General features: G+C 36.7%; 1 protein-coding gene and 1 long non-coding RNA gene across 2 annotated transcripts; both read left to right on the top strand.

Moving 5' to 3' along the window:
- Positions 1-217: 217 nt before the first annotated feature.
- Positions 218-571, top strand: LOC112811145 (polyubiquitin-like). Its single transcript, XM_025855061.2, has one exon. The coding sequence runs from the start codon at positions 218-220 to the stop codon at positions 569-571; it is 354 nt and encodes a 117-aa protein (XP_025710846.1).
- A 10,991-nt stretch (positions 572-11,562) lies between these two features.
- Positions 11,563-21,737, top strand: LOC141371139 (uncharacterized). The gene is made up of 3 exons (XR_012375841.1): positions 11,563-11,919; positions 15,523-15,637; positions 21,654-21,737. It is a non-coding gene; the product is annotated as an uncharacterized lncRNA (long non-coding RNA).
- Positions 21,738-25,931: the final 4,194 nt, after the last annotated feature.

The following is a 25,931-nucleotide window of genomic DNA, read 5'->3' as shown; positions in this document are numbered from 1 at the left end:
AAGTGAAGTGGGAAAATAAGGATTAAGCAAAATTAAATAGGAAAATGAGGATTGCACCTTCTTGAGATTGTGACATTATTGCAATAAAACACATTTAAAAAAATTCAAGTAATATTTCCTAAACGTCTGCTCGCTTTCAAATCCTGATATGTGTTTTAGTCTTGCTTCTGAAGCCTAATTCAGTGGGACACAAATATGTTGGCGTCTTATGATTATGATGGTTATTCTGTTTGCCATAGTCCCAGCTGGCAAACAGCTGGAGGATGGGCGCACCCTGTGTGACTACAACATCCAGAAGGAGTCCACTCTGCACCTGGCCCTCCGCGTCAGAGGGAGCATGCAGATCTTCGTGAAGACCTTGACTGGTAAGACCATCACCCTGGAGGTGGAGCCCAGTGACACCATCGAGAATGTCAAGGTGAAGATCCAGGACAAAGATGGCATCCCCCCTGACCAGCAGAGGTTGATCTTTGCCGGGAGACAGCTGGAAGATGGGCACACCCTGTCTGACTACAACATCCAGAAGGAGTCCACTCTGCACTTGGTCCTGCTCTTGAGGGGAGGTGTCTAAGCTCCCCCTTTTAAGCTGTTGACAAAATTCATTGCACTTTTCTTTCAATAAAGTTGTTGCATTCTCCCCCCCCCCAAAAAAAAGGTCTTATGATTATGATGGTTATTCTGTTTGCCATAGCCCCCAGAACCAGACTCCTTTCTCTGTGTAGGGCCTCAGGAACTTGACCTCCATACAATGCATAGAGGCTGCTGAGGCTCTATGTTCCATAGAACATATATCTATCCCCTTTTTGGCTGTCCCCAGTGGTATTTAACCAGTGGGGCCCACTGGCCAGAGATCGGAAACTGGAGGAGAGATCGGGGTGTTTCTTGCCCTCTCTTTTACTGATTCAGGCCACATTTCCAGCAGTGGCTGGAGCCTCTGGGACTACAGTTCTTGTCCAGTAGCCTGTATCCCTCCACTTCAGAGTTCACTGGGGTGTTAACATAATGTCTTCTCCTTAACCCTTTAGGCCAAGGGTGATGAAGTTTTCTCACTTACGCTAATCTCTGGCTGCTTCAACAAACATTGTTGGTTGTTTTAATTCTGTTCAAACACTTTGTTAGAGTCTCTTTTAACAATTTTAGTTATGTTCTATCTCTAACCTACACCCTGATTGATTCAGAGTGTTTCTAGTCTGCTTACTGGCTTATGGTACAGCTTAGGCTAATATAAAGGCTAATATAAGCCTTCTCTGTACTTCTTTAACACCAAAATGCATTATTAATTTATCTCTTCGCTCCTAAAATGGAAGCAAATCTTAATGCAATTAATTTATTTATGACCTGAGGAGATATGAAAATAATTTATAACTTTTCCCCCCAAAAATCATGACATCTTTCTTGGGATAAGCGAAAATGTAGATGAAGCTTTTTCAAAATAATAAATCATAACTTTAGGATATATCTTTCAGAGATTAAATTATGCTTCCTAAATTACTTTTTTTCGGTGTTCAGTTATGACATATTTTCCAATTAAACATGATCAGTGAAGACTCCATATGCTGTATTACCCCTGTTGATGTTGATTCGTAGCAGGTCAGTTAATATTCATGCTTAAAAGGCTATATCAGTAATTATCTTTAATTTTAGGCTGTTAATAAGCTACAACGCATATCAGAACAGTACTTTTTTTTAAATTATGTAAGTGCGATTAGTGATCATTTGGAAACCACTCAGTACCTGTTACCTGATAAAATGTACTGAACTTGATTCTTAATCATTCAGATCAGGAAAGGAATTAGCACAGGCAGTCCTTGCTTTTCACGATAGTGTGGGACCGTAAACACAGACAAACTGAAATTGTACAAAGTGATCTTAATAACCAATGGGAAAATTATGAGTTTTCCATGATGTTTAAAGTTTTTTTTTCTAAAATATTAAAACCTCTTCCTATCAGTGATAAACGTATGGAGAAATGAAAACAAATAGTAAACTTAATATTTATTTAGGACACTATTGTAAAACATTAAAAACATTGAGAAAGTATTTTGTTTCATTGTAAACACCTTATTAATAGTAGTTTGGATAGTGCTTGCCTTCTTCCCATCATGTAATGTCTTTTCTGTGCCTTAGTGAACTGTCGTATTCCTTCCTAAGTCTGGATCAACTTCCAGTGTTTTATCTTTTGCATTTTCAAAGTCATGAAATACCTCCAAGAATCCCTTTAATGTGAAGTTTTCCGCTTCCTCCGGGACATCTTTCCCACCCCCCACCCCACTCCCCCTCTGGAACCTCTTCATCCTTTTTGTCATCCTTCTCATCCATTCCATTTATGTTGGCACATTCATCCTATTAAGCTCTGGCTGCATGTGCGGAGTCTCTTCCCATAGTCAGGTATTTCTCGTTACTTCTGTCTATTCATATTTCACAGAAAGCATTATCATTTTTCATTTTTTTACTGAAATTTCCTCTTTGTTGTCTAATTCCCTCTTTTGATTATTTGTTTTGCAAACTGCCATGGAGGTTTATCATGAGGAGGCAAGGAGGCAACACAACTGCACACTTTCCTGTCTGCATGTGAACAGAATAACAAAATCGGTGACAGACCCTGGAAGAAGCAGCATGTTTGGCCACTGACCATGATTTGCATCCATGATTTATGTGGTGATTTGTGAACTAAAGAGCCAGTAGCAAAGCATGTGCTTTATGCAGTCATTCACAGTTAATATGCTGTGGTAACTGAAATTCGAACCATGTCATTTGGAGGTAGGTGTTACATAACTAAACCATGGTAACTGAGACCAGTGCCTATTGGAACTTTGAAGAATGACTGCCTGGATCCGTTTGAATTTTGATAGAAGACTCTTTGTCATTATTTAACATTGTTTAAGTCCCTAATACCTACCAGACACAGTTTAGTACAAAAGTCACAATGATTTGTGATTTCAAAGAGAATTTGTTTTGTAATGAAAACTAATTAATATATTTTTCCTTCCTCAAACCACAGATTTTTAGCAGGCTATAGCTATTCCAACAAATATTATCAATACCAGAGCAAAACACGGGCCTCATTTCCTCAATCACTTGTTTTGGACATTAATATAAATTTTATGTGGAAACTAGATTTAAAAATTATAAGTAGTTTGGGATTTACTCTCCAAGCATACTTTATTCTCCTCCATAATAATAAACTCAGACTAAAATTGGAATTCTCAAGTCACTTGTGAGAATACAGAAAACAATGGATTTCTAAATTCTGAACGGAGTAGAGAAATTTAGTAAGTTGTGAAGTGAGAATCACATCACTCTAGATTGGAGTGAGCAGATTAGTTATTCTTTACTGGTTGGACATAAATTGTGAAAAATAAAAGTAGATTTCTAAATCAATTAAAGTATAAATGTATTATACTCTCAAACATAATTTAAAACCTAGAACAAGCAAAAAAATAACTAAATCAAGTATCAAAAACATTAAAATCCAGGAACAGATGTTGTAATGACATTTTACTTATTGGAGTAGGCCTATTACATTTTGTAGTTTCACACACTGCAGAGAGAAGTTGATTGCCTGAACCCTACTTCCGTTGCTGGTGGCTTGTGTTCATGTACTAAAAAGCCAGATGTTAATGAGAACATTTCTTCCTTCGTTTATTAATTCATTCACTTGCTCACTCATTCATTCATTTATTCATGTATTTATTCGTCCCTTCAGTAAATATTGCTAACGTTAATATTCCATGTGCTAAATACCGGGGATACAGTAATTTATTAAAAATCCACAATTCTTGCCCTTAATGGAGTGAATAGTCTAAAGAACAGGCAGACAGCTAGCAAGCAAATACACAGGAGTAAATATATAATTTCTAATTGAAGTGGGGGAAAGAAAGGAATGAAATGAGCTGAGAGAATAAAAGAGGGGAACTATTTTAAATAGGATATTCAGTAAGACGCCTCCGAGAAAGAGACATGCTGAAGCCTGAGGGAAGAATGAGGCCTGCCTTAACAGTAGGGTGAAGGACACCCGGTGCAAGGAGAACTAAGTAAAATTACTAAGGTGAGATTTCAGTGCATCTAAGAGTATGAAAGGCCAGTTGCCCAGAGGGTAATAAGTAAGAGGTAGACTGATATAATATAAGGGAAAGTGGGTCAGGAATCTGAACATTAAGAACTCTTGAAGTCACAGATTTAGCTCAGTTGGTTGAGCGACTGCCTTCAGCTCAGGTCATGGTCCTGCAGTCCCGGGATCCAGTCCCGCATCGGGCTCCCTGCTCGGCGGGGAGTCTGCTTCTCCCTCCAACCCTCTTCCCTCTCATGTGCTCTCTATCTCTCATTCTCTCTCTCTCAAATAAATAAAATCTTTAAAAAAAAAAGATTTAATTATATGATCAAAAGGAAGCCCTTGGAGGGGTCTCATAAAGAGAATTGTATGAACGGACATTTCAGTTACTAACTTGATGCTTTGTAGGGGTGATCAAGAAGTGTAACAGGCATGTCCATGGTGAGGAAAGAGGGGACAATGGGGCGGAGGGGGATATGAAGTTCACTTTGGCAAATGTTGAGTTCCACATGCCAGTGTGATTTTAGTAGGGAGAGCAGCAGTATTTATCATCATTGAATTCAAAACTGGTGACAGTGACCCTGTGCTGAGTTTCTGGGTAGAGCTTACATTCTCGCTAGAAAGGAGGATCCCTCAAGGTTTGGTTCTTCCTATTCATCTCTAGATGTGCATGGACCATCAAATGTAACATTTTCTTATTGTGCTGTACTAATTACAAGCTATTACTGACTTCTGTTTGTGACATCCCTCACCCTGATTTTTCGGCCTGTTCTTGTTTGTGTGCATGGATACGTGGCTCTTGGACTACAGTTCTTGCTTCCTGCGGCTGAATCACGTCACCCCATGGACTATATTGCTTTCCAGCCTAGTCTTCTTAAGTGTTCAATCTGTCAGTCTTGCCAAGCTGTGTCCTAAATGTTAGAATTCACTTCTTTTCCTGGATCCATTCAGAAGTCTCTGGGTAGGAAGTTCAGCTCTTGCCATTGAATGCTTGGGCGCATTTGATTAAACCCCTTTAGGAAAAATGTATAATAACTCTATCTACCTTTTTATAGGTCAGCCTCCATTTCTCTCTCTTTCTCTCTAAACTCTCCTTGATGATCCTACTTCTCTGTAGCTTTAAATAACACATAAATATAGATTTTTCAATTTGTTATCTCCAGCTGAGATAATTCTTCTAAGTGCCAGACTCATGCATCTCACTTGACATATCCTCATAAATGCCTCATAAGCATCTAAAACTTCACATATTTATATTTGATCTTGCTCTCCCTCCAGTCTCCCACTCAAAAAACCAACTTGTTCCCTCCTGAATTTTCTGTTTCAGAATATGACATCAACACAAGCTTAGATGTTCAGAAGTCAATTTTGACTCTTCCTCACCTTCAGAGCCATCTAAGAAAAATCTGAAAAATCTTTTGATAGCATCATCCGAAATGATCTAGAATTGGTCTTTTTCTCTCCTTCTCATACTGATGTCCTCATAATCTTCCATGGCATCTTACTTTCTCGCTGCAATAACTTACTAATTGATTAACCTGATTCCACAGTTGCTTCCCTCCACTATATGCCAAAGAAGAGAGTGTACCTCTGGCTCCTGATCTCCAGAGGCTCCAGCAATCAAACACAGCAGGATTTCTATTTACATGTAATACTTTCCTGTAGTTGATTCAAAATGTATTCAATGCTACAATTAATTCAGAGAGGAAGGAGCCACAAGGAGCCAAACTTGAAATTTCAACCATGTGGCCAGACATCCTGCGAGCCTATGAACATATAAACATTTTTACTTTTTACTTTTTTTCTTGAGTCTATCCAATACTGGTTGAAAGAGTTTCAAGCCCAAGCATAAAAATATTCTTATAATTATTGCATTTCAGTTCTCACATTTCTTACATTTTTGTGTGCTCTCAGAGAAGAAAGTGATAAAGTTGAATATTTTTATTTCCTATGTTCATAGTTTGAGTGAAGCAACATGAATCTCTACATGAATAGCCAATGACAAAAAAAAAAAGAGATATCTTTTATCTGGAGGCATTATTTGTAAAGATATAAAAATCCAATTATTTATCCTTTACCTGCTAAGTCACAAATCTAAACTTAATAAACTTAAGACCTTGCCATCAAAGACAAATTACTATAAATGAAATTTTAAGAACAAATTATAATTGGTTTAAAAAGTGGGATAAAAGGAGTATTTTAAGGAGAGAGAAGAAACTGACATGAGTTCAGATAAGAATGACTAGAAGTTAGCTCCCTCATTTGATACAATACAGGAGGTTGTTTGTTTTTCTGGGGGAGGAGGTTGTTTTCTTATTTTAAAACATAAGCAGTAATTCTCCAACTTTTGCTTAAACTCCAAGTGACTGGGTAATCATTACTCTTATAGCCCATTACATTTACAAATAGCTCCAATTACTGGAAAATCTCTCACTCTTCCCTCCCCTCCCCCCACCAAAGTTTGGCCAGTGTTCTGCCCTCTGGAGCCATGATGCAATCTGATTCCCCTTCCACATGATCTCTTTTGGGGAAAGCTCTGACTCTGTGTCCTACTGGACAATGAATCGATTTCAACCTAAGTTTTTGAGCTTCTTTTCGATCATTCCTTATATGATTCTTCATCACTCTGTTCAACTTTTGCTAGGTATTTACTTTTGGCTACTATCAGGAGTTCACATCAAATTTGCAAGTCTATAGTTTCCAGAATCATTTCATTATTTACCCTTCAAAAAAAAAATCTGTACAATAACATTTCTTCATTTGTATGGAAGCATTTCCATTTTCTTTAAAATTTTCCAAAGTCTATGGAGTCATGTTTGAAAGTTATTTCAAAGCTTTTGTGTATAATTCTTTTTTTATTTATAATTCTTTTGATCATAACAATTTGAACTCATTTAAAGCAAGAAGAAAGTCCTTACTTCTGTCATAATGCAATGTGAGTTCCAGTTCTCCTTTAATGATATTCATCAGCCCTTTCCAGATTAAAGATAAACTTAGATGGATGAAAATCTGAAAGCACACTGAAACAAAACACACACACACACACACACACACACACCCCAAACTTTTCAACAAGATCGCTGTCATTGTGCCTTTTGCCCAGCTGAAATTTAAAATATCTGAGCAATCATTTTCTTTCTATTAGTTCATAAGATGTTTTGCTTATTTGTCCTGCATAAAAATTATACAAGGATGCTGGAGTATTCCACGTAAAGCTGATCCCATTATCATACGTTGTTTTCTCTCCAGAAACAAGTGTATGATTTCATAAAATGCATAACCAGATTTTCAAGTAGTTTAAATTAATCCATATTTGCATGGCCTCAACTGTATCCCATTAACAGAAGAAAAGGGGAAAGGCTGTGAAATACATATTAATCTGTAATTTATGACCCTTTCCCATCCTCCATATAATGACAACCTGAGATTTATTTTCTTACATAGTTGCAAGAGGTAAGGAAAGTGGTACCCCACAAGTGCAGGCTCCTAGTGAATGTTTCACATCCCTGGTTAGTAATGCTACACATTAAATTTAACCACCTCATCTTCTTGGTACAGTCACTACGTGATAGTTTCAACAGTTTCTTTTTTCTTCCCTGTACTCATTATGGAACAGATATTACAAGGGCTAAAAGGGGTCAGACATTAACTGGATGAGATCCAATTATGGGAAAAACCAGAGCAGTACTCTTGGGCAAACTGAAAGCTGTACTAAAATGATCACATGATTATACATTAAAAAGCATGAAAATGTTCACTTTTTTCCAAGATAATTTAATATATGTATTTCAGTAAAATTATGATTCAAGAATCCACTCAGTCAGCGATAGATACCAGGTGACTAGAATTCCTAGAAAAAGGAATTCTTGCAATTAAAAAAAAAACCCTTTTCATAGTCAATATTTGCTATAGAAATATACATTTGGGAAATATGTAATTATTTGAAAATAATTGAAGAATGGTTTTTGGCTTTCCACCTATATTTAAAATATTTTAAAATTGGGTGCCTGGGTAGCTGTCATTGAGCGTCTGCCTTCGACTCAGGTCATGGTCCCAGGGTTCTGGGATGGAGCCCCGACATTGGGCTCCCTGCTCAGCGGGAGGCCTGCTTTTCCCTCTCTCACTCCCTCCTCTCCCGTTTGCCCTGTTTGTGTTCTTCTCGCTGTGTCTCTCTCTCTGTCAAATAAATAAATAAAATCTTTAAAAAAAAATTTAAATTGAAGTTATTATTGCTGTCTTTATAGGAGAACCACATTCTCATACAAAGTGTTAGACAGCCTGAATTAAGAGAATTTAAGTTTAAAAATCATATGTTGTTCTGGAAATTACCAATAGCTGAATAGCAAAGGAGACGCCCAAAAGTATATTGATACAAAGATGTATCCACTTTTGGTAGCAGAAACCAAGCATTGTTTATATTTTAGCTTGGAAGATAATATATGTAGAATATATTATTTCAAGTATAACATTTCTGAAGTAAAATATTATTTGAAAAAATCTCAACAAGAAGTAAGTTGGGCTTTACAAACACTATCGGAATCTTTTTATTATCTTTGACATTTCAGAATTTTTTCCCAGAGTTTTATATTGAAATAAATATTTTTTGTCTTGCCAGATATTTTCTGGCAGTTAAAAAATAACACCTTTACTTCCAGTGTTTATTTTGTTATATAGCAGAGTACTATAAATAATACCAAAAAGTGTCATAAAATTTACCTCCAAATTATTTCATTATGCAAGGAAATCAGAAAGTACTAAATTGCAACTCCAAACTGTTGGAGATACTACCTGATGTGATAAGTGAATACCCATAGCCAGATGTACCAAAGTGCTTAAATAAAGCATCTTCTTAGAAGATGGGCCTGGAAAATAGCCAAATAACAAGTAGAATTCTCAGGCAACACTAGGGAAATAGGAAACTAAACATGGGTCTGGTAGATTTGGGAACCACAAATTCATCCAATACTAGTCAGAGAAGGTAAAGATATTTGATTACAAATGAAAGTCAGGTTGGATAAATCAGTATACTCGGCTCAGCTAGGTATTCTGGCAGATCCACACAAACTTGATGATAGGATCTCTATTCTTGGAGAATTCAAAACCTGGTTCTGAGTCTGCTGGTTAACCTGAATAACTTTGCATGAAGAAGAGCTCTTCTGGGTATGAAGAGTTTGTCATATTCTTCAGTGGGATGTACATGGGGTGGGGGAGGACACCTGCTTAGCCATTCAGTTTTAGTGAAATCATCTGTGACAATGTATAGCCACATTTCCCCCACATCTGTCGTTTTGGCTTAAATTAAACACAAGTACCTGGAGAACATTACAATATGCTTCTAATTAGAACAATATTATGATTTCTAGATAAAAGTGGTCCCAGGTGGGCAGTATCCTAACCTGGGTCAATCACTGGCTTTCTCCCTAGGGGCAGTTATGTCATCACCTTTTAAAGTTTGGATTTAAGATCTGGAGTTGGGGTGACGAGGGCAATAGATCCTGATTTTCCCCCTCTTCATTTTCTCTTGGTATTTCCTAACTGGGATGTCTATGGGGTTAAGGTCAATTTCAGCTTTTTGAGCTCATGTTTTAAAAGCCAGATAATTCTGAACCCTTCCTCTTTTGCTTTGTTATATTCTTGCCATTCTTTTTGGTTATGAATGAGCTTGAGTCCCTGGGGTCTCTCCTGTGTTTCTCCTTCAGATATCTTTGTTTTGTTACTGTGATAAATTAAATCTACCAAATCTTTTTAGATGTTACTCAGGGTTTTCAAGAACAGCTTGATATGGGGGTGCTGTAATACAGGAACCCCAACAGTGTCTCATTTATACTAGTGCCTGTCACAACAAAGTAGAGCAAAGGGACTGTGGGGCCATCATATTTACCTCCTTCATAGGTTCTCTGCCACTGAGCCCCTCGCCACTGCTCTGTGTGGACTTCTGGTTTCTGGTTCTTCATGTGACGGGCTTGAGAGTCACCACTCTATCCAAGGAAGGAGTAAAAAGCCAAAGAGACTGAAAAATCAACAACTCTTCTTGGCCCCATAAGAGCAGGGAGGACACAGGGTGAACCACGGCCTCAAAGTTTGGAAAGACGGGTGAATACAGGGAGTTGCATCTTACGGAAGTAGCTGCTCATGTCCCCTACCCCCTCCCCGTCAGAAACCACGGGGAACTAGAACTAGGGTAGGGAACCCTGAACTGTAATTGATGAATTGCTGGAGGCTCAGTGCCCCAACTCCGAGAATCAAAAACTCCAGGGGGACGTAGTCCCTCAAAATGTTGTGTGATTTAACTCCTGGAGTTCCACCAGGTTCCCACGGTGAATCTGGAACAGGAGATTTCTGTTCTGAATCTGGAACAGGACTTCTGGCAGAGGGAACCATTTGAAAGACATCACTATGCCCTGTTCTTAACAAGGACTGCCCTTAGGGGAAACTGCTTAACTAGAGCTTACTCTGCTGGGGGTTACAGGTGCCTAACTGACCTGGGAAGTGGAAATAAACAACTCTAGCCCACTCTAGCCATCCTGTTTCACCACCTGAGGTGGTGGTGGGTGGGTGGGTGGGTGGGGATGGAACATAAGAAACTCTTGTGAAGCTCACAGTCCAGAAGTATAGGTTCACTAAAAGGCTGAGACCTAATCAGAGGACTATAGAGAGCTTTTTCCCCTCTTATACCTCACCACCACATTACTATGGGCCTATTTACAGCAGTTCTTTTTACCCTGCACATTATGTCTGGCTATCAGGAAAAAAGAAATTACAAGGCATACCAAAGGGCAAAAAGCACAATTTGAAGAGACAGAGCAAGCATCAGAAACAGGCATGGGAGGGACGTTAAAATCAGACCAGGAATTGAAAACAACTATGATTAACATGCCAAGGGTTCTAATGGATAAGGTAGACTGCATGCAAGAACAGGTGGATGATGTAGGCAGAGAAGTGGAAATCCTAAGGGGGGAAAAAAAAAACAGAAAGAAAGGCAAGAGACAAAACACTGTCACACAAATGAAGAATGCTTCTGATGGGCTTATTAGCAGACTGGACACAGGTGAGGAAAGACTCACTGTGCTTGAAGATATATCAGTAAAAACCACCAAAATTAAAAAGCAAAGAGAACCATTGAGGAAAAGCGACCAGAATACTCAAGGACTGTGAGACAACCACAAAAGAGATAACATATGCATAAAGGGGACAGACAGCAGGAGGAGAAGGAAAAGAGCAGAAGAAATATTTGAAACAATAATAACTGAGAATGTCTCCAAATTAATATCAGACACCAAACCAGAGATGTAGGAAGCTCACAGAACATGAAGCAAGATTAATGCAAAACCCAAAACAAAATAAAAACAAACTCTACCTCAGCATATCATTTAAGAGTTACAGACTATCGAAGATACAGGAAAAAAAAAAAAAAACTGAAAGGAGGCAAAAAAAAAAAAAAAAAAACACCTCACTTCTAAAAAATTAAAAATTTAAAAAGAATCAAAAAAATAGAAAAAAAAAAAAAAACCTGAAAGGAGGCAGAAGAAAAAAAAAACAAACACCTCACTTCTAAAGGAATAAAGGTAAGAGTTACATCCAACTTCTACTCAGAAATCTTGCAGTCAAGAAGAATCCAGTGAAATATTTAAAGCTTTGAGGGAACAAAACCATCCAACTAGAATTCTGTATGCTGCAAAATTATCTTTCAAAAGTGAAGGAGAAATAAAGACTTACTCAGACCAACATAAATTGTGGGAATTTTTTGCCAGTAGATCTGCCTTATGAGAAATGGTAAAAGAAGTTCTTCGGGAAAAGGAAAATAAAACAAGTCAGAAACTTAGATATACAAAAAGAAAGGAACAACATTGAAAAAGGAACAAGTGAAGGTAAAATAAACCTTCATATTTCTTATTTTTAAGTAACCTAACATATAACAGTTTGGTCAGAATAATTGAAACAATGTGTTCAATTATGTATGCTTATGTATATGTCTTATATACGTGTATATGTCCCTGCTTATGTATACTTCTATATGAGTGAAATGAATGAGAGCGATGATACAGGGCGAAAGGATTAAGGCACTAGGATTGCTTTGTTATTATAAGGTACTCACACTACCTGTAAAGTAGTACACTGTTATTTGAAGGTGGACTTGGATTAGTTGTAAATGCATATTGAAAGCTCTAAGGTAACCACAATAAAAAAGTTTAAAAAAAGTATTACAGATATGCTAAGAAAGGAGAAAAAAAGGAAACATGTAAAACGCCCAATTAAAGCCACAAAAAAGAGTGAGAGAAGCAATGTTGTTGGCAATGTTTGGGTATTCCTCAGCCATCAGAAATGCACAAATGGTGTGGGCTCAAGTGACTCTATCAAATATATCTGGAAGTAATGAGTTTAAGGGGGAACACAACTTATGAAAGTCTGATGGGTGTACCCCTTCTGTCTTTACTGTCTATATCGTCCATAGCCCAGTGGCGAGGGGGACTTCTGCTTGTTGGAAGCACTGTTCCTAAAACTGGCCCAACCCCTTCCCTTAGTGAATCTGCAACTTCTGTCTTCTACTGCAGGATGACGGGACTGTCTATGTGGGTGGACTTCTGCTTCACTGGGGGACGGGTCCCCACACTTCCTTACATGAAGAGGGTTGGTCCCCCTACATGGATGGAAGAGGGACATGTGACTCCTTCCTCTTAGACACATGTGACTAGGACTTTACCTTAGGAAGAGGTGGAAACTTGTTAGTATAATTTTCTTTCCTCATTTTCCCTAGAATGGCTCACACATCTCTTCTCGGGGACTTGGGCCTTCTTCCTGTCATCTTTAGGGTACTTGAGAGCTTCTCCAGTGCCTTTTCCACTCTGGTTATATACCATCACCCTCTTCCTCAAGCAAAGAATTTCCTCTGCTACCTTCTCAATTGGAGTAAACAAAAGCCAGCTTTCTAACATTCCCTCCTGTTCTCTACCCTCCTAATCCACCGTTGGTTCACTTGATAAGCCTGCTTTATTTCATGTATCCCCACATCTCCTACATCACTGTATACCCCGGAGCAGATAATAGTGGGTCCTATTTTTGTTTTTCCCTTACCCAGCCACTTTAATATTTGCCCTGCCAATTCAAAGGATAGGCTGTAATGTCACACACTCACCATGGTTGTATTGACTTATCACAGAAAAGAGATGAATTCAACCAGTTGAGGCAATGTATTCATCACACAAAAGCAAACTTTCATGTGGGCTTATGCAGGCAGTAAGGGGTGTCTACCAGCTCAGAGGATCTCCAGGTTTCCTTAAAATTTTTATTTTAAACCAATTCCAGGGGCCATTTAGTCAACATTTAATATATGAAATGTCCACCATGTCACAATACATAAGAACTCTCCAACTTAAGGCTTCTAATCAGAAATAGAGTTTTCCAAGAAGTAGAGACTACTGTTTTTTGAAGTAGACCTACCAATGTCTGTAATACCCTCACAACTACTCAGCCCAATACAAAGCTTCTCTCTGCACCAGTTAAATTCCCACCTTGCCACCAGGACTATCTCCCTAAAAATAAATCAGTAAATTTTGTTTGAATGTCTCAAAGCTCCATGCCCTTCATGCTCTTTATAAACCTTTTATAACTTGTTATAACTTTTTCTCTCTTATTCTCTTGGCGTTTTTTATTCGATAGAACTAACTCAAGGATGCCACATACATGAAGCCTTCTGTTAGCCTGCCTGGAAACTAGTCATTTCTCCCTCTATGGTGTTTTTTCAGAAAAAAAAAAAAAAAAAAAGAATACAAAGTTTAGTTATTGTGTTGTTTTGACATTTAACTCTCTGCAAAGCTATATTTGGTCATATGCATTGCTGGAAATTTTTATAGCACATAGATAATTACCTATAAAAACAGATAACTTGTATGAAAATAAACCCTGAATGTAAGCAACCACAAGTAAGCACATTTGCAGAAATCTGTTTTGAAAGTCTAGTGTACAAGTGAAAAATATCTAGTGGTTGGAATTGAAATCCAGCTGCCTAGGCTTGCAAGAGCCAATTGTACACATCTTTCCCCCACATGTTCAGTGATGTCACATCAGCCACGTTAGGTGTAGGTGCATCATGGAAATCAGCAAATGTTCCAAATCAGGACTTTTTCCTACTTCTTCTTCACGCCTTCCCAAAGTCAAACATTCACCAGCACTCCACTGAAAAGATTTTTTTTAAACCATCCTGCATCTGTGGTTTGTAATTAAACCTTCTTTATAATCCTTATTTTGAAATTCTTAGTCTTATCATCAGATTTTATTTTCAAAGCACTTTTTTGCTTAGGAATACATTTCGTGGCAGCATTAATTTATCTTTTGGGGTTACTTCCACAAACACTTGACAAGTTAAGCTCTATAGTTGATTCAGTCTGATTGGTAAAATAATTCTGAATTTTAAAATCAATATTCTATATCTTTATGATGTGGGAATATTATGTAAAAAATTACAAAGGATGTCACCAAAGCTAAAAATTATTTCTAAGAATGAATGAATAATTTAAATAAACCATGAAATATAATGTAATTCTTCTATTAACTTTTTTAAATTTTTCCTTGATACTTAACGTTCTGTTCCTTGCCTTTTCCTGCCTCTGGTGACTGCCAACAGTCCTTGGTTTGTGGCCACGTCACTCCATTCTCTACCTCCATCTTAATCTTGCCTTCTTTTCTCTCTCTCTCCTGTGTGTGTGTGTGTGTGTGTGTGTGTGTGTGTGTGTGTGTGAGTGTATCTTCTCTTCTGTCTGTGTCGAATCTCCCTGCACCTCTGTCTTTCCAGGTGACTCATAAATGCGATAACATTGCACCCACCTGGATAACCTCAAGATATTCCCCATCTCCAAATATTTATTCACATCTTTTACTATTTAAGGTGAGTTTTACAGGTTCCAGAGATTAGAACTCAATATCAGCCCACTATATCATGAATCATATTTTTAGAAAAGCTACTAAATATTTGCAAAAATCTATTCCAAGGGAGCTTAGATGTTTCAACCATTTTTCAAATGCTTGAACAAAGTTGTCTAGTATTGCTAAGCATTCACTGAACACTCAGCAGTGGCTAAAATAAAGATACAAACTATCTACCTTATTAATATATATGGATTATTTTTGAACTTCATCTTATGCATCTGTCATTTTAAAGTTTGTTATATGTGAAATACCTAGTCTTTTCCTTTCAGAGGTATAGTTATAATCCCGTAATCATTTTTAAAGTTTGGTTATTTATTCATGAACAAATATTTTTCAATACTCATCTTGTATTAAGTGCTTTTTTATTTCTTACCTGAAGATTTTATGACAGGTGTTACCAATTATGTATTTTTTCATAAGTTCTAATACATAAATCACATTGATTTGCCAAAATTCCTTATAATCATAAGGAAATGAAAAATGTTTTCCCACTAAAAATGTTTTTATTGAATGCCAAGTGTGTCTTCACTGTTTTATCATCTTCTCAGAAAAATAAAGAACCACAAACTACTATTAAGGAATTAGAATTTTAAGGAAACAGAGAGAAGTGATCTACTTCCAAAAGATTCAGACCCTCAGCCAGCACAGCGGGTTTAAAACAAGGTATGAGCTTATTAATTCATATTATTTTACCCCTCCAGTGTTTCATGTTTACTACCTCATTTAGTACATGGAATTTAACAATGGAGAAATTATTCGTGTGACATAGGCAGCTTAGTAGGGGGAGGGGGAGTGCTTTTGGATTCAGGCATAAGTTGATTTCTTGGTTCTGGCTCATATGTAAGAGTGGACAAATCATTACCTTGCTGTATTCATTTATTCTAAATGACTAGACATAGTGAACCTCACAATATATGATAATGGCTATTAGGATAAATAAAATAAGATATAAAAAGACCTATATTATGTGGTTAGAGGTGGTGAAGTGTGCTTGTGTGTTCAGGAATTTTTGTTTAAGTGTCAATCAATTATTTTTTTAAGGGAGTAAGAGAAGGCTTTAGGAAGGAGGGTTCTCAACCTTTAAAGACTGAAGAAAGGGATGAGGAGAAAAGGCATTACACACACACACACACACACACACACACACACGTGCACTCACACACACATGCACTCACACACACATGCACTCACACACACATGCACTCAACACACACACGTGCACTCACACACACATGCACTCACACACACACAAGGGAAGAAGGAGAGGATCAGGAGGAAGAAGATAAAGTTATGGTGGATGAAACTAACATGGTATGTTTATATGACACTAAGAAGCAGCCCGAGTGCATTAGAAAGAATGTTGGGTAATACTAGAAAATAATGTTGCACAGTTAGAAGGCACAGATACTATAGATCTTGAAAATCAGGAAAAATTGGTTACATGTGATGAGACAAGAGATAGAGAACCATTGACAGTTTTTGAGCAGAAGAGTGACATAATGGAAATAGTTGATAATTTGCATATATAGTGAAAGAGTTTAAAGAATACTAATCGAATGAAATTGGGAACTGAGAAAAATATTTCTTCTGAAATAGACAATTTAATGGAAAATAGTGACAGTATCCAAGTAAATAACATAACAAGAAAAAGACTTTGCAGAATATTGATTTAATGCATCACTTAAGCAAGAGAATATCTCAAACCTGCATTATCTATGCTCTATTTCCTTGTACCTTGGACAGCTTATCTATTTACCTCCCTCCAAAGAACAGGCACATTTTTCTACATGAATTGTTTGCTTATGATGTATAGTATTTAACAGTATGGTAAACGGCATCTCAAAGAGAATTCAGCACTTTTAGAAGTTATGTATTTGTTAATATGCCATGGGTTAGAATATCATAATAAAAATGACTAAAATTAAATTCAGACCAGCAGAGGATAACTGCCATCATCATCATCTGTTGAAAACATATCACTGCCAAAGAAATCACTTTCAATATGCACAAAAGTTTGTAAATTGCAATTTGACCCCATTGTATAAATTTCAATAGTCATCTGAAACATCAAAAGAACCATTTAAAATAATTATGTTGATTCTAAATTGTACATTCAAATGATATGTTCAGTTCACAGATTGGGGATATGACAAGAACATATGCCATAAAACCAAGATGAAAAGTTGAAGTTAGTTATCAAGACTATTGTTAATTTTTAGATGCAGGTATGGAAAATCTACCTCTTTAAATTAAGAGGACTAATCTGTAAAAAAAACCAACAAACAAATTGTGTGGTTATCTCTATGTAGTTAACATATTAGAGATAAAATTAGCCTTTATTACAAGGAAAGTTCTGTGGAATTATTTTAGGATAGAAAAATAAATGTCATTCCCCATTAAAATGAAGCAAATGCCTTATTTGGTCAAGGCAGCATGCATAATTTAATTAGATGCCTTAATATTCTGGAAAATGACATGAAAGGGCAGCTCAAATATATTTAGCAGTCCTGAATTTTAGAGATACCATAGCTAAAAAATGTGTATCCTTATGAATACTTTATGATAGCATCACTTCTGCTCATGAGTACAAAGGGGTGTTAGCAAATTTCTATTTCCCTAAAACGGCAGAGTACAATAAGAACAGGAATGAATGGATGTGAAAGTTGAGAGGCAGAGAGCTTCATGAATTTCATAAGGATCTGAAGAGATCAAGGTTTGCAGCAATCTGGAACTGGTAAGAGCTGCAAAGGATGTGGCTTTAGGGAGCAGAGGGTAGAGAGCAAAAAGCCCTTGTAATTGGAATTCTTTGGGGGGGGATGAGAAGTTTGATCTCACTTTTGTTTTCATGAAAATAAGAAAATAAGAAAAATTATACCTCATTTTTTATAAAACCCTGAATATTTTGACAAACCCCTAATTTGGGGTTGGAAGTCAAAATCAAATGAAATACATCAGTGTCATTTGAGTTTCCCTCCCCTGGGAGTTGATTTGACTCCAGTTCAAGGAGAGAATTAGTAAATGTGAAGTGATGGAGATGAACTCAAAACATCAATAAAAAGAACCCCCAAAGAACTTAATGAAAATCATACCCTTTATAGGCACCATAGAACATCAAAAATCAAAAAGAAACAGTTGTAAGAGAGATTTGCAGAGCAATGTTCTTGAAAGTGTTAGTGTTGACTAGACTTTTACTTCCTTAATGTCAAGATTATTTTCTCTTCAATGGTTCTCATTTTTAGATTACATATATAATACATTATATACAATTCAATATATCAAAAGAAGCCTAAAATTCAATGCCGTGTTTATTATTTTAGATGCATTTCAATGATTCTATACCTTATTATCTCTTTCTGTGAGGTAATGTTCCTCATTTTCATTTTCTCAACTGATGATAGTGTTAGAAAATAGTACATTCTCAATAAATATTTATTGGCCGACTGATTCAACCTTACTATACATATTATAAATGAAGAAAATGCTTGAGGCAAACTTAAGGACCACTTTGCCGTTGCTCCATGAGGCTGGAAGTGACTCTAATCTGTTTCTATTAAAATGCAATTGATTAAACAAGGTAGAGGGAAAGTGATGCTTACTTACACATCATATGATGGTTATGCTTAGAAGTTGCACCAAACCTTTCTAGAACGGATATCTGTTTCTGTGACCAGCCCATGTCTGATCTGAATCATGGGTCCTTGGGAACTGAAGGAAAGATGTCAGGAAGCCCAAGGGCCAGAACATAACCAACTGTTAAAACTGAGACCAGACTATGGCATTGTAGAAAATTCAAGAAGTGTACCATCCACATCTGGAGGCTCTTCTGCACCACTCCTCATTCTTGCTGAAGAATTTCCTTACTTTCTAGTCTATAGTCTTGCTGAAAGTAGACTGTCAGTCCTTCTTAGTCTATTGACTGGAGGTAAAAGCTTTTAGTCACAAGTTCAAATTCCTAAGAAAAAGAACTGAAATTACCCGGGCTTAGATTAAGTCCCATATCTGGGCCAACACATTGTGGGCTAGGTAATAGGACACGACTGCTCCAGTTTCAGGGTGTGGATGGAAAGCTGCATGGGACTTCTTCGAATTCTGGGGAAACTATGCACTAGGCCTCCATTCTATTCCTGTCTACCTATAGCTGCTGGCAGGAGTTCTGCTCTAAACAAGAAATACCTTAAATCCCTTTCCTCCCTGCCATGCCTCCATATCCTCTCAGGTGCGCTTGGCTAAATTTAGCCAGTGGATTTTTATTTGATCTAGTAATTGTCAACCTAAGGACCAGTCTACAATCATCTTAGTATGCTCCATCCTTTCCTGCTTTCTTTTGCTCCTACCCAGACCTGCAGCTCAGATTCTAGAATACTTCACAGACACCCCCTATATAGTCCCTTCTGTCCCAACTGATGAAGAAGCATATTTTTGTCATTCGATTTCATCCCCTGAGCCCATCTCTAGTGCTAAAGCTTAACCTGGAAGTTTCTAATAGACAATCATCTGTTAAAACAGCCCACTGATGTCACTATTCCCCTCACTTCCCAAACCTGTATGAATGGAAAAAATAATCTGTTTGGGGGAGGGAGCAGAATGATTTCATTTTCTTTTTAACCTTTCTTTCAATCATTTTATTGCTCCCATCACAGACAAGTCCATTAGAAGGATTTTTTTCCTGTTTTTTAATGTCTTTTAAAATAATATTTAAAAAAGCACATCCAACAACCCATTTTTCTAACTGATATTTTCACTACTTATTCTGAAATTTTAAAATTTTAAGCTTCACTGGTAAAACTTTCAACATAAATTATTAATCCAATTTAATTTAAATTTTCATAAGTTATTAAAGAAGATTGCATGTGAGTAACCAATTTTCAGATTTGGTAAGTTCTAATTCAAGACAGCACTAATGTGCAGCCTTTGGCTATTAACTTTCCTTAAGTAAAGCATGAAATAATTTCTTTCATCCAAGACAAAATGTGGATGGCAGATGCTTTTCAAAGGGTTTAATTAATTATCTCAATTTTAGACCACCCAAGAGTTGGAAGTAGACTTGGAATTGAGTATATAGATACAGCTCAAAAGTAATGTTATGTCTGGTAGGCCTAACAATTTTCATAATTGAAGATCTTAATAGATAATTTGTTGTGTCTGTGAAAGCCACGTACTTACGTCTCTTAAGAAACTAGTGTTGTGGAGTGAATTATTCTTCTTTGTGCCTTCTTTATTTTATTTTCTAAGGTCAATAAGATAATTTCTTAAAGTTAATTGCCTATAAGATACACGCTTTCATTAAAGTATCAACTCAGCCATTATCATGGTGTGAGGATTATTTTTGAAGGTAACTAAGAAATAACAGAAAAGAAACCTTCGTAAAAGAGTCCTAGGAAGGCTAAAAGAACATTCCGCAGAAGTTTCCATAAATATTTACAACTCCCTAAGTAGGGGTAAAAGTACTTCAACCTTGACATTTCACTGTGTAACAATCATATGGATACTCAATTTATACCGAGGAAGCTAGAACAGCTTAATTTAAGCTAATCATTTGTATGATATTAGAAAAAACAAATGCCAAGCCGAGAAGGCAATAGATAATGTATCAATTAATGGTATTATTTGGGTATAATTATTTGGATATTATTTGGATCATAAAACAATCTCATCTTTTACCAAAGTGTTTCCTCTCCAAGTAGTCATTGACTAAAATTTTCACCACTGGACATCCAAATGGATAAATGTCTTACCTAATTCTACTTATTCACACTGGTGCTGTCTAGTGGAAAAATGCCATTGGGGAATGTTCTTTAACAAAATCAGTCTAGCAAAATGCTGAGCAAACATTTCAGAAAAACAGTAGATTATTTTCAAATTTATTTTGTCATAAGAACATAACAAACACTAGGCAAAAATTAGTTATCATATTTTTAAGCAAAAAAAAAATCCAATAGCTAAGTGAAATCATATCGGAGTTCAAGTTGTGGATGAAAGATGAATGTAATACCTTGAATGGATAAGTAAGGTAGCAGGACTTTGAGTAGGAGCTTTGGCATGGTTCGACAGACTTTTTATAAATTCTGTTTTGCTGGCGTGTGGCTGAGGACCAGAGGATTGCTGTGCCCCTTTGTAAAGGTATCCCCTGCAGTTCGGCAACTGCCCAAGACATCATATGCCAACAAGTGATAGCAAGGTATGATGAAATGTGGAGAGTTAGGGAGACAATAGAGGAAAAAAGGGGGAAAAAGGTAATGAGAGAAACTCCCGTTGGAGATAATCAGTAAGTCCTATTGAGTAGTTGGCCTCTAATGCTATGTTCTAATCTAATGCTTCTAAGTGGTTTCTAGAGTTTTGCTAATAAAAGTGTCCTCAGCCAACCAGCATCATCAGCATCACAAGGGAGATTGTTAGGGGGACAGGTTGAATCTAAAACCATGCCTCCCACCTACAGAACCAGCTTCTGCATTTGAACCAAGTCCCAGGTAATTCATATGCATATTAATGTTTGAAAAACATTGCTTTTTGGTAGGTAGATAAAAACACTCAAAAGATGTGCTGGTAAGTGAAATCAAGACTCTAATGAAATCATTGTTCTTCTACATAAATGTAATTGTGTTATTTTAATCTGAAACGAGGTAATAATGATACCCTGTTTTGGTGAATTTTCATTTTAAAAATTAGTCTCTGTTCACAGGTTGTATGTCGTCTACATAGCTTGTTTCCCTGTGATTGGAAGAAACAGAAAATACACTGCCTTTTATCATCAAAAGCATTAGACATTGGGAGATTTAAGACAACAGTATGTCAGCCTACTTCTCCCACTTGTTCACATGATGCCAAAAGAGCCACATGAAAAATGACAAACCGAAATAGTGGGGTTTTTACTTTGTTCCACATTAATCACATGCATATTTGGGAAATCCTCTATGTCTGAGTGTTAGTTTTTACTTACTTGTAGGAAATGCGAACATCACACTCAGGAGAGGATAATAAACCGAGACAAATCAAAAGCCTTTCAGTCATTTAAAGGTAAACATCTAAAGTTCATAAAAGGTTTGTCTTTTACAGAGTTCAAAAAAGAAAAAGAAAAAAAAAAGTAAGAAGCAACCTCTTCAGCATGTTTGGCCCAACTCCCTAAGATCTGACCACACATCCCAATGTGTGCTCATTATAAATTCAGAACAGTTGAGAAACTTCCTACTCAGATATCATTTTCATCTGATCCCAATTTTCCCACCCAAGTCTCAGACCACCCATGACAAACAAAATTACGACCAAGAGCTAATTTTATAACAAAAACAGTTTGTATGTAAATGTGTGAAAAGCAGAAATTTCTATGTATCCTTTCTTTTAGAATACAAGTTTGAGGCCAAGTTAGAAGTCTTAACATAATCCAATAACTCAGTACTTGCATGTCTGAGCTACAGAACTCTTAACATTTTCCCTGTCACCATAGCTCTAAGTGTTGGGACTGCAAAGACATGGTTTCTATGTTGTGTTATTTCTACAAATCAAGTAATTTCCCATATCTCAGTTTCTCTCTATGTAGTAAAGGGGATAACAGTACTTTACTACGTGCTTCATTGAGTTATTGTAAATACCAAATATAACAGTGGATCTTTAAAAGCTTTGAGATATGAGATGTGTCAAGTACTGTATAAATATAAAAGACAGTTACTGGTAAGTGTGTTTCTTAAAGACATTTTAGGATTTATAATATGGTTTATATTCTGGACTTATTTAATAATATGCAATTTAGAAAGTCCCATTCTGCCATCAATGATGTTAATTCTTCAATAGATTTTCCTTCAGAAAGTTGAAAGTAGAAATTGATCTTTTTAATATAGGAAGACAAAAACATAGATATACTTTTTTTATACTTTATTGACTGGACTTGAATAATTATAAAAGCATATATATATATATAAATTTGAAAGAACAAGCAAAACATATAACACAAAATTAATTTATTGGTGTTATTTTTGTTTTGTTTTCATCACCACTGCATTTGGGCATTTTATTCAATTTCATTTTCTCAACCAATCCTTTATAACTGAATATACTGAATGGCTGTTGTACACTATATTTAGAATTTTTTTAGCTCAAATTTTGAACAATAAGCACAACCAATTTCAGAAAATTAGGCTTATATTCAGGCGGGGAGAGACATATAACAGACAAGTACATTTGAAAAATGAGATATTTTCTGATAGTAGTAAGTTCAGTGAGCAAAACCCAAAACCAAACAATAAGTTAGATAGGATAATAGGTGGGTGTCATCCTAGAAGAAACATTTCTCTGAGCAGTGACATGTGAAGAGAAACACAGATGAAGGGAAGGAGCCAGCAGGTGAAGATCTAGGACAAGGGTATTCTAGGCAATGGGCACACCTCATCAAACAGCTTGAGGAGAGTCTGAGACAAGGCAAGTGTGATTGCAGTGCAGTGAAAGAAGGGTGGATACAAGATGAGATCAGGGTGTTAAGTAGGGACCACAATAGGATGATGTTGGATCTTATAGGTCATAGTAATGGATGAGGAGGCTATTTTAAGTGTACTGGGAAGCAATTGCAAAAGTCTAAGCAAGAAAGTGGCATGATATATTTTATATTTTAAAAGCTAGCTGCTCTGTGGAGAACATACTGTGGTGTGAGTACAAGTGTAGAGGCAGACGGACCAGATACAAGATGATTAGAATAATGCACGTGAGAGATAATAGTGGTTTGGATGTGCATAGCAGCAGAAGGCATGGTGAGAGGTAATTGCATTTACAGTCTATTTCCAAGATAAGCCCCACAATATTCACTTATCAGTGGGCACGTAAAGGAGAAAGAGGAGAATCAAGAATGGTAGCTAGATTTCAGACTCAGCAATTTTTTGGATGGACGTGTTATTAGCTGAGTTGGAGAAAACTGGAGAATGAGCAGCATGTGAAAAAAAGAGGAGGATCCAAGAAAATTAGAAAGCATGTGACTTGCTCAACCTCCTAATTTCGATTAGTTCTTTTATGTTTAGGAAGCCCTCACTTTTTACAGACCCCCAGAAGGGGAGAGAGATGTATGATAATACTTAAGATTTCCTAAAATTCTTCTGGAATTTCAAGACAGATTTTAGGCCAGGGGAAATGAAACCAAGTCCCTCTGAGTGTGCAAGTGGGTTTTGAATCTTCTCTAAGAGGAAAGGCATTGAATCCACTCTGTCTTTATAATTTAGGACTGGGATGTCAGTTTCTCCTAGGAATTCTCCAAATCATTAAACAAATGTGGTACTTTGCTGATTGCATCAATTTTACTTGAAGATTTCAAAGGCTTGGGAGGCCAAGTTTAAGAGGCTTAATTCTATGTGACATATGATGCCATTTATAAATTATGAAATAGAATTAAACATTTCCATGCACTTTTCTAGATAAAACATAAAATTACAAAAACAGGCACCTAAGCGCCTTATGGACAATGGAGGTCACTCAAAGGTTTTAAGCAGAAGAGTGAAAGAATCAGCTTCCCTTTAGAAGACCCATTTGGTTGCAGGTTTGAAAGAGGATTGTTACAGTAGTGAAGGTGGTGGAGTAGGAGTAAGCAAGACTGGAGACAAAGGAGACCCCTAATCTGAACTATCGTGCATACTAAAGCATATACACCAGGAATGAGATGGAGTAAAATGGACAGATTCAAGAGATCTATGGGCATGATGATTAGTTGGATATGAAAACTCAGTAAAGGAAAAGATGATTTAAAATTTTCTGGTCCAAGTTTTCTGTCTTTGGTCCCTGGTGTACTATTCAGTGAGACAGTCAACAATGAAAGACGCACAGATTAGAGGAAGAGATGATGACTTTGGTGTTGGATGTATTGGGTTGAGGTATCAGTGAGACATCCAGTGGGAAAGGTACAGTGGGATCTACAGTTCTGGTGCTCAGGAAAAAGGCCAGGGCTTCAGAGAGAAAGTGGAAGTCATCTGTGTTGAGTTGTCTTTGAAGTCATAGAGCCACACAATGTGACTTAGACTCTGTTGAGTGAGAAGAGAATAGGGTCTGAAAAGGAATCTGAAAAACACAAATATATTAGAAACAAGAAGAGAAAAACCAGTTTTTATAAAACAGAATGAGAGGCATAAGAAAGAAAAAGAAAACCAGGAATAAATGAGACCAAAAGGAAAGAATACTCCAAGAAAGAGAAAGTGATCAAATGCCTAAATAAGTGATCAAGTGCCTAAAATAACACAAGTATTAAAAGGACTGAAAATAGTTCATGAGATTAAGCAACATAAAGGTGTTTGGTGGTCTTGCTAAAAATAAATTAATTAATTTTAAAAAGATGGAAAGGACACAAGCCAGATTTTAGTAGGTAGAGAAATGAGAGAAAAGAAAGTAGAAAGAGTGAATGTCACTAAATTATTTAAGAGGTTTGCCCAGGAAGGACAGAATACAGGAAAGGGGACCTAGTATCAAAGGCAGGAATTTTTAAATATCGAAGAAACTTGAGCTTCCTAAAATGCTAATAAATAGACTTTGTAGGCCAGGAGCTGCTGACAATTTGAGAACAGTAGAAACAACTAAGAAAAAATTTCTGCAAAGGCAGGAGAAGTTATCATCTATGAACCCTGTAATTGATTTGCCTTGGGCAGCTTGAAAAACTTTTCCATTGTAATGGGAAGGAATGAGAAAAGGATGAATCTACATTTTGGCAAGTTTGTTGGTTCCCTCTGAGAATGGGAAGGCCATGCAATCTAGGGAGAACAACTGAGTAGAGAGAGAAAAACAGGATTGGAAAACATTGTGAAAAAGCTACATGGGCAAATGGTTTTATACAGCATTGAGTAATCAGATTTGGAGGCTCTGAGCTTACAGTAGCATCTTTTTTTTCTTTTCCTCTTCCCCCTTTTCTTTCTTTCTTCCTTCCTTTCTCTCTCTCTCTCTTTCTTTCTTTCTTTCTTTTCTTCTTTCTTTTTCTTTCTTTCTTTCTTTTTCTTTCTTT

This window comes from Callorhinus ursinus, unplaced genomic scaffold, assembly GCF_003265705.2.
Source record: "Callorhinus ursinus isolate GAN/ISIS: 27379988/994484 unplaced genomic scaffold, GSC_fseal_2.0 scaffold57, whole genome shotgun sequence".
In the NCBI taxonomy this organism is placed as follows: domain Eukaryota; kingdom Metazoa; phylum Chordata; class Mammalia; order Carnivora; family Otariidae; genus Callorhinus; species Callorhinus ursinus.
The sequence above is the reverse complement of the archived record's forward strand: the minus strand, read 5'-3'. Positions and strand labels throughout refer to the sequence as shown.

Bases quoted from the DNA above. Each gene is read 5' to 3' on its own strand.
- LOC112811145 (XM_025855061.2), top strand. From the start codon at position 218: ATGGTTATTCTGTTTGCCATAGTCCCAGCTGGCAAACAGCTGGAGGAT.